At 39.4% G+C, this 9,500-nt stretch overlaps 1 protein-coding gene across 5 annotated transcripts in view; it reads right to left on the bottom strand.

Annotated features, from left to right (window-relative positions):
- Positions 1–4,894: 4,894 nt before the first annotated feature.
- GOLGA4 (golgin A4) overlaps positions 4,895–9,500 on the bottom strand; it is a 99,057-nt gene continuing 94,451 nt past the window's right edge. For 4 of the 5 annotated variants that reach the window (XM_019538198.1, XM_019538205.1, XM_019538214.1 and 1 more), the window contains 2 exons: positions 7,113–7,176; positions 4,895–5,629 (listed from right to left, as the gene is read on the bottom strand). In XM_019538198.1, coding sequence (XP_019393743.1) covers positions 7,147–7,176 — 30 coding nt within the window. In that variant the 3' untranslated portion in view covers positions 4,895–5,629; positions 7,113–7,146. The remainder of the gene's footprint in view (positions 5,630–7,112; positions 7,177–9,500) is intronic. The other variant, XM_019538210.1, reaches the window with a different exon arrangement.

Raw genomic sequence — 9,500 nt, 5'->3', positions numbered from 1 at the left:
GCTTCTCTACCTGCACTCCAGAAGCGTAAGTAAATAAAATCCATCTGTTTTGAAACCGCCCGAGTCCACGTACCGCTCAGACTCCTCACCGCTAATCCCGCCTGTTCCCTACCGAAACCGCTCGGGCCCACCATGACCTTGGGGCTGCTGTTCCCCGACAATCCTATTCCTGTTACAAACAAAATCTGCACCTAATTAATGGGTCTAATTTAACAAAAGTATGCAAACATAGGTACAGTTCCATTCGAGGGGAAAAAATTTATAGCCAGGACTGAGGGAAAGACTGTATATTTAATTAAATGGTGGATAATTTACTACGAGACATGTCTGGGGCCAAAATTTAGTAGAATTCCAAAAAAGAGGATCAAGATTGTCCCATTAAACAGGACAAAGCGTTTAAAAGCTCTTATACTTCAGGACATACACCAGACTGGCGGGTGTTAAAAAGATGATGGTTTCCCTTGGACAGCTTCTTTTATAAAGGACCACTATGAAATATCTGGTACCTTCTGCAAATACAACTGACAATGGCCATTAACAGCACCACGCCACCAGAATGGATAGACCACTTGTCTAATCCACCTTCAGTGTTTCTACACAGGAGGATGTTTTAAGGCATAGTACCTTTATAAATCTGCTTTCATGAACCATTAATACAGGTATCTACTGCTATCTCTTTTCCATTCAAATAATTTTTTTCCCCTCAATTTTAACGAGGCAGTAATAATGGCTGCTTGAAGATCACTATTTGAGAACAGCCCTTAGCTTCTAATAAATTGAGAGAGATACTAAGTCTGTGGAGAGGAGACGAGATCCTATTCTAAATCATTTGACACTAGTAAAACTTCAAAGGGATTACTCCTGATTTACTCCTGTAAGATCAGAAATAAATTCACGACTGCATTCTGCCTAGCAAGTGCCTACAGCAGAAAAAATCCTATTCCATCCCAACTAAGTTCCTACTAAAACACTGACATACCCATTTTTGTAACATGCCTTCATGTTAAGCTTCAGTCACAAAAAGTAATGTATCATTAGTATGGACTTGCTGATGGAATGCAATTTCTTAAAAAAAACAGTGAATTTGGAAATACATTCATCATGCTTTCAGTTGCAAAAAATATGCCTTTTTATTTATTTTAAAGAATGCAATGATAAGAGGGATGAGGGGGGAAAAAAGGAATAATTTAACTCAGTTCACACTGTAACAATCCTGTCTAAATAGCAGATTGACTAAATTTCAGCTCAGTTCACTGCACTCAAGTCATACTTGACAAAACACAGCCCATCACTAGTATCTTGTGGGGGAAAGAATAACAAAAAACTATCAAGTCTAATGAAAAAAAGGTCGTTTGTGAAGCATGAGACAAGACACTGGAAAATACAAGTGCTTTATAAACTTCTATGTCAGGGTAACAGATTGCTGGTACATTTAATTTCCCATGGAATAAGATGACACATACCTTATATGGAAACTTAAAACTTGAAATGTGTATCTTAGCTTTTTGTAATGATGCTGATAAGAAAACTGTACAAACCCTTAAAAGGCCAGCTGTGGGGCTATGAGGGGTGCAGATAGACCCCAAAACACAAATGTTAATTCTACAAATCCACATGTACAATTGAGACGAGAAGTCTATTCAAGGCTGTAGATGTGCATGGGCCAATATTCCGCAGACTGAGCTTCCTAGACAGAACAAATATTAGAGGAACAAAGCAAAAAATTATTCTAAAATGAAAACTATTACCGAAATATTGTGCTTTGTGTAAGACAGTGAGTCTTAAGTAACAAGGGGGCAGCAGGGAGTAAGTTCATGTAGTTCACGCTACAAAACAAAACAATATGATGTGTCAGAGGCTGCATCAGCCAGAAGAGCTGAAAATAGAGACAATTTCAGGTTGAAAACACTTTCATTCATATCTCATGTTTGGTGGTTCAAGGTCTCATCTATCCTGTAGCATTTGTCAGAACATGCTTTGATAAATGATCCCTGCTATTTTACCTGATTTCCCCAGGATACACATTTTGTTAATTGAACGAAGCGCTTTGAAGTCAAGTCACAGCAAAAATCACACACAGACACGTTTGTTTTTTTAACCTTAAATGTCTTCAATTGCCCCAAAATCTTCATTAATAACTTTCAGAGATTGCTCCGTTCCAAGATCCAGAAAGCATTATGGGCACGTTCATGCAACAGCAGGGAGCTGGGGACTCCTGTCACACTCACTAGGTGCAGGTGATAGCGAAACAGCCAGATGAAGGCATGCTGCAGGGTGGGGAGGAAGAAACAGTATCTGACAGTCACTGAAAGGACCCCAGGAGAAAAAATAGCCTCTCCAGGAAGGAGAGGCTGAATCTTGGGAACCCAGTCAAGAGCCGTCTCCCCCTGGAGCAGCGCAGTGCAAGAGCCAGGTGATGAGCAACCCAGCAGAAAAGACAATTATTCAAAGGGAAGGAGTTGGCCTTCCCCCAGCAGGTGGCTCATCTTAAGGGGACAGTGCAGCATTCCAGTAAGGCTGTTAACTTAAGCCATAGAGGGCTCTGTTTAGTTAAGGTGTCAGCATGATTTTTGGTTTGGTGTTTCAGACTGAGGTTTGGGACTACAGGAAGTCCCAGAGAGGCATGAGAAGCTTGACCCTGCTGGGGCCAGGGAGCAAGCTGTAGCACTGCCCAAACAAGGTGGGGAAAAGGGCCAGTGAGCCTAGCAAGCTACAGGGAGTGCAACAAGGGCTGGAACCCCTCTGAAACCAGGTTTGTTACTCTGGGGCCTGGGTGGAGAGACCCAGCTACAGGACAGGGGCAGATGCTAGTCAGGCTGAAGTCCCAACAAGAGCACAGGAGCCAAAGGGGGCCTAGTGCCAGATGGGAGGGAGCCAAGAGCCCAGCAAGGTAACTTGCTGGTAACACCTGCAAGGCATGGGCACAGCTGCAGGGGAGGGCAGAAGCCGCAGACAGTACGTAGGCCAGCGTTTTTCAACCTGTGAGTCATGACCCAAGACCAGGTCACAAGAATATATGAAAGAGTTGCGAACAAGCTTTAAAAAAAGGATTAACGAGCTTTAAAAGTAGATTCTGCTTTAAAGAAGAAAAATGTGGGAAACTTGCTTTTCCCTTGCAGGCTGGCAGAGTTCCAGCCTGCAAGGGGCTGCTTGGGGCTCCCCCATGCCCACCCTCCCTCCTGTGCCCCACACACCCAACCCCAGCCCCACACACTGGGGGGCTAGGGCCTGAGGACAGTGGGTTAGGAGTGAGGAACACTGGGCTGAGACTGGCCATTGATGTTTACAAATGGGTCCTGGTACAAAAAATGTTGAGAACCACCAACCTAGGCTACAGGTGCCTAGATGGAGTCAACAGACACATCCTAAAACTCCCAGGACTAAGGCCAACTGGAAGATGTAGGTAAAGGGGCAAGATAAATAAGCCCCAGAGTCCTGGACTCCCTCTCAATAACTAATTACTCCCAAGAATCAAAGGTGTGGCAGGTGCAGAGAGGCCAACCCAGCAGCCGGTTAAGCAAAAAGAGGGGGATGCTAATAAGTGTTGCAACCCCACCCAGCACACACACGCACGCAAAACTGACCTTTTCTCTCCTTTGTCTGTAGCATGAAAAAAGTTCTGTTTTTATTTCTATTAACATGTATACATGTACTTTTGTAATGGCAAACTCTCATCTGAGTCGTAAGAGATGTCTGAGCTACCTGGATCATTAAAGATATTTTTGTATATGCCATAAAATAGTCAATGGATTGCAGCTTAAACTCTAATTACATTCTCCCCCACCAAAACTTCCCCTTATAGCTTCAAAGGGGGGAAAAAACCCTTAATGTTCTGCTATATACTGTTACATACAGTGTTGCTCACATTGGGAACAATGTATTCTGTCACATCCCAGAAAGTGTGAGGAGCACACATTTTACAATGCTCATCAGCAATGAGAGCACCCCAGTTGAATGCTGTTAATTCTTCCTCTCTTGCCATTAAGTGTTCTGTACATTATTTGTATTACCAGAGATTAGGAGTCCTAGTCAGGAACCTATTGCACTATGTACTGTATGACATGGCTTACAGAAATATTTTAAAAACATATAGCAGTATTAAAAGATTATCGATTTCACTCTTCATATTCATTTACACGTAAAACCAGACTTCTTTAGTTACCATGTGTCCAGCCAAATAAGTCTCACAGGGAACGTAAATAACATTTTACAAAATAAAAAGTGACCTTAAATAACTTTTTCATGTTTAGCAATACAGGTTCAAGGTCTAATAGCATAAAAATCATACATGGCTAGAAATGAACATCCTATACTGCCGGCTTTCTACATGGATGGTCATCCTTTATGGCTCGGTAGCCTTGGTACGTCACGAAATATGACCTCCTAAACCAATTGTCAGTACTGGGGGAAAATAGTTTCAGTGTGTGAAATTGCTCAGATGCAACAACTAAGCCTGACAGTAAAACTAATAGATAGAATGCAAATGAATACTATCCAAATGACCATAAACATCATGTGAAAAGTTTATAAATATATCCAAGCTTTACCATTACCAGAATGTATAGCAGCAGCATGTCTTCTATCACTGTAAGCCTGTGCAGTGGGGAATTTATTCAGGTGAAGTAAAAATAAGGGCACAAAGGATCAAACGCCATGTCTGTGTTCCAACAGCCATTACGGGTAATAAAATTACAGTATTCCAATTTTCCAGTTTACCATGATGTCTACACCTGATATTTAGACTGCAAACCTTCAAAAAAGGATGTCTAAAGGATGCATGTAATTTTTTAGGACTGCAAGTGTTTCAGATATTGACAAAGAAGGTGGCATCTAAGTATAAAATTAGTGCTCAGAGAAAAAACAACCTTTCAGAACAGATAAAAGTTAAAAAAAATTATATAGTAAATAGAATTTTATTTAAATCTCAGCTCCTGCCAGATTAGCATTGCCAACAGTCACAGTTGAGCATATGATACAGTTATGTATTATTTACAATTTACAGTAGTGTATTTCTTCTCCAGAAAATATAAGTACAAAAGCTAAGAGTAAACAAATGAGGTACTGCAATCTGGATTTATTGTAAGCAAAAGCTTAAAGAAATAGTCCTTAGCAAACAATCAAAAGATCATATTAGGGAGGGACTAGTCAAATGGCCTAATTCATCTGGAAGTCACCCACTAACTGCTACCCACCCAAAAATGTATTGCACAGTTCATTCAGACAGAAACTAAAAAAAATAAATAAATAGAAGAGACAAACCATGAAGTTCAACTCTTAAAAAACACCCAGTGAAACCTGCGTTCAAATATAGCAGTAGGCAAAACCTTTCTAGACAAAAGTCTTTTTTCCCCCTTTAAAAAAATAACTTTTAAACACAAAATAGAAGACAGTATTCAATAGGAGAGAAAAGACTCATCACCAGATAACCCCTGATTAGTATCTCTTCCCAAGGCAGTTTTAAACTATATCCATGGTCCAAAGTTGTCTTGCTGCTCCATTTGGGACCCTGAATAATAGCTTTTCCTTTTGTCCATTCTCAAAGGAGAACAGAGATATGACCGTATTTCTACGCAGTGTCGTCATGAAAGATTTTACTATCACAATTTCTTCAAGATGGTCGTAGCCATGACTGGAAAACAAAAAATAAAAGCGAGTAAATGAATTTAATGACAGGAAACTGCAAATATTTAATATTAAAATAAATCAGGGGATCAATTTGTCCAGTGGCTACAGAAATGGAATAGGAGATGGAAGGATCTTAGGTTTGACATCAGGCCAAATAACTTCTGCGATTTATAAGCAAGTAAGACATTTTCAGTGTAGGCCAATCAACCCAGATGAAAAATTAGCTTACCCACTTGAGACCAGAAAATACACTTGAGTATGATGCCTGGTTAAATAGAAATTAAAATATTTAGAAAGCAACTAAATTGTATTCCCCTTCTCTCTCTCACTTAGGCCAAATTCAAAATAATTCTTTCCTTACCCAATCATGGACCTAAAAACCTCCTTCCTAAATCATGATCTTGCTCTTTTGCACTGCCATCTTTTGTTATCACCAACCCACAGTCATGAACCAGCAAAGCACTGAAGCATGTGCACCCCCCAAGGAATGCAAGTCCAGCTACATGCTGAAATCAACTCAGTTTTAGAGTACTTCAAATCTGAAGGAACCTCAAGATTTGGTCCAATCCTCTGCAGATTTGTTTCTCCTAAACCATCCCAGACTCATGCTTATTTAACCTCTTCCTGAAGACCGCCAATGAAAGAAATTTCTCCATTTTGCTGGCCAGTATGTTCCCATGGTCCTACTATTTTTACAGTAAGGAAGTTGGGTTCTTTTTAGATTTGAACTCGATTGCTTTTTTCTCTAATTTAAAAATGACTGCTTTGAATGCTACATGATTCCTAAAAACTGTACAAAACAAATACTATGAAGTTCCTAATACAGACTTTCTTCCAAACCTTCTTATTCTTTAATGCCACCAGATCCATAGCCCTGAATTGGTTAAGCACAAACTACATACTGTCTACAAATTATGCAAGAAGTTCAATTTGAAATTCAGCATATGTTTAAGGGCTTTGCTGGATCAAGACCCACACATAGAATTTCATTATTTAAAACAAGAACTACTTGATATTTATATAGTGTAAAATTCCATTTTGAGCATCACAATCTTGAACATACTACAGGAATCCAACTTACCCGTTTATTCAAAGAACCCAGAAAATGAAAAAAGCAAAAGCACCAGCAAAACAAAGCTAAGTTCAATATATTTTATTACTACAGAGGATTTGATTCAAAATTTCTGGTTAATCTTTTCATGCCTCTGAGATGGTGTGGATCTGAATCAAAATCTCAAGACTCAAATTGTGTACAGATTACACAATTTGATAATTTAAGGCTTCCATCTGACAAACTTAGCTTTGTAAGGAAAATAAGTAACAGTTTTTGTTTAAGATCTAATACATGCTTTTAGTGCAAAGAACATTTAGCAATTCTTTATGAATAAAAAGCAGGCAAAAAAAGAGAAAAAAATAACAAGAATAATTAATATTATGCCACAGATGTGACCTTCAACTGAAACACCAAAGTATTAGACTTCACTCACCCACATGCTAACTAAGGACAGACTGATGAAATATTCAGAAGATACCACTGCGAGGTGAAGTAAACTACAAAGCCAGGAAGAAAACAGCTTGTTGGACTACTTTTTTTTAACACTGCAAAGATGAGCTCAGTGGTTATCTACTACTTGCATATGAGGCTGACAGGATTAGACAAAACACCTCAGTAAATACTTTAAGCACAGTAAAGCACATTAAACAAACTTGGATTGTTTATAAAACTTGGCTGACCCACTGCTGATGCCCATAATATTGGTAAGGAAAGGAGAGGCACTAACCTGGCAAATAATTACAGCCAAGTACCCTCAATTTAATGCTGTTACATCTAAATTCTTTTAGTAGCAAAATATGATGACAAATTATACTTATAAAATGTGTAAACACTTCCATCACATTTTGTCTGAAATAAGGTGCGACACATAGTCAAAGTTGTTGAGATTTACGTCTTTATTCCCCTTTTAGAGAAAACGTTAAATATGTGATCTTTTCAAATATGTATATGATTCTATCAGTTAAAAGCTCTGTATATTTCAGATGAGGAAAGTAACATGCATGAGTATTTTGTGCAATCCAATTAGCCTAAAAATATTCCTCTCTTACATACAACTATATTAGACAGGTTAGTAAACATCAAATAAGTAGTACACCAGGCATAGTACAGTAATGAGCAGTTAAGGATAATGAACTGTTTGGCATGTAATTGACTGTGCAAGTCACTGTCCTAAAATAAATCTGAAAAGGTTCACAATACAGATTCACATTTTTGCTTCAGTAAACAGACTGAAGAATTCCGAGGATGGTCAAAGAAGTGCGTGTATAGAAACGCACAGTTAATGTTGCATACAGGCTTCCACTATAAACCCAATTTTGCCTCCCTGAAATGCACAAACGTGGTTATATTTACCTCAAAAAATTATGTACTAGATCTGAAATCAAAACAGCTTTGTTGCACAAAACCTGAAGTGAACTGGAGGACGCATTGCTGATCCCAAATAGTTAGGCTTTTTTGTCATTTCAGAAAATAAATGAAAAGGCCTCAGCATGTGAAACATTTTGCCAGACACACAAGGAGATAATGCCCGAGCAGATTTTGGTTGATTACAGTCACTTTACAGAAGGTAACAAATGCCTTTAGCAGCAACAATACAGAATGTGCAGAATGAGACATCAAACAAATGGGGGAGATTTAAATTTTCAGTGAAAGAAAGTCAGTCTCTACTTGCATAGGCAGAATTCAAAATGTTACCCTCACTATAGAGGGACTCCTTATTGGCAAAAATTCAGTTTTTCTAACTAAGAGCCTGAGAGGAGGTTTTAGTTAATCATTTCCTTTTTAAAAAATGAAAACAAGTACAATAGTAATTATTTCAGGTGGTATGATGGAAGCACTTTCACTGCAAGGAAAGGTTAGCTAGGAGGAGGAGTCATTCCTTTTTGTTTTACTAGTTTAAGCAAACATTTGGAATTTGAAATGTATTGCCCAAGAAACTTACTGGAGTGGAATAGCCAATGTCAAAGCAGGTTTTAAAGTATGCTAAAGTATTCAAGATCACAAGACAATACTCCAAAAAACAAAAACAAACAAAAAATCTAGTTGCTTGTGTTCAGCTTGTTTCAACAATAGTTGAGCATCAGAGCAGGAAAAATAGTAGAAGGTATTTTTTTAAAGTATGTTTCTCATGGAAAAATGTAGTTTATCAATGTAATTTAACTAATTACTTGCATTGAAACAAAACTTTTAAACCTTCTTCTAGTCTCTCTGAATAGCTAACCTATTTAACAATTTCTTTGCCTCCATTTTCCTGAGCAGGGACACGATCAGCCCCCTATTCAGCCCCCCTCAGGCCCCAGGGGAGGCGCACCTAAGCCAAGGGTCAGGGAGGATCTAGTCAGGGAACTTCTGGAGGGACTGGATGTATTTAAATCAGCTGGTCCAGATGATCTCCACCCTAGAGTACTGAGGGAATTAGCTGAGGTCATTGCGGGACCCCTGGCAAGGCTTTACAAGCACTCGTGGTGCTCTGGTGTGGTGCCAGAGGACTGGAAGAGGGCCAATGTGGTTCCCATCTTCAAAAAAGGGAGAAAGGAGGACACGGGAAACTATAGGCCAGTTAGTCTTACCTCGATCCTGGGTAAGCTTTTGAGAATTATTCTGGCGCACATATCCACAAGGGGCCAGCAGGGAAGATTCTGCTTAGGGGCAATCAACACGGGTTCATTAGAGGCAGGTCCTGTCAGACCAACCTGGTGGCCTTCTATGACCAGGTCACCGAATCTTTAGATGCAGGGGTAGCAGTGGACATAGTCTTCCTGGACTTTTGGAAGGCCTTTGACACTGTCTCTCACCCCGTTCTCATTAAGAAACTGGGGGA

The sequence above is a fragment of the Crocodylus porosus genome, unplaced genomic scaffold (assembly GCF_001723895.1).
Source record: "Crocodylus porosus isolate Cpor-Errol unplaced genomic scaffold, CroPor_comp1, whole genome shotgun sequence".
Classification (NCBI taxonomy): domain Eukaryota; kingdom Metazoa; phylum Chordata; order Crocodylia; family Crocodylidae; genus Crocodylus; species Crocodylus porosus.
Note: the sequence above shows the minus strand (reverse complement) of the source record. Positions and strands in the feature narration are given on the sequence as shown.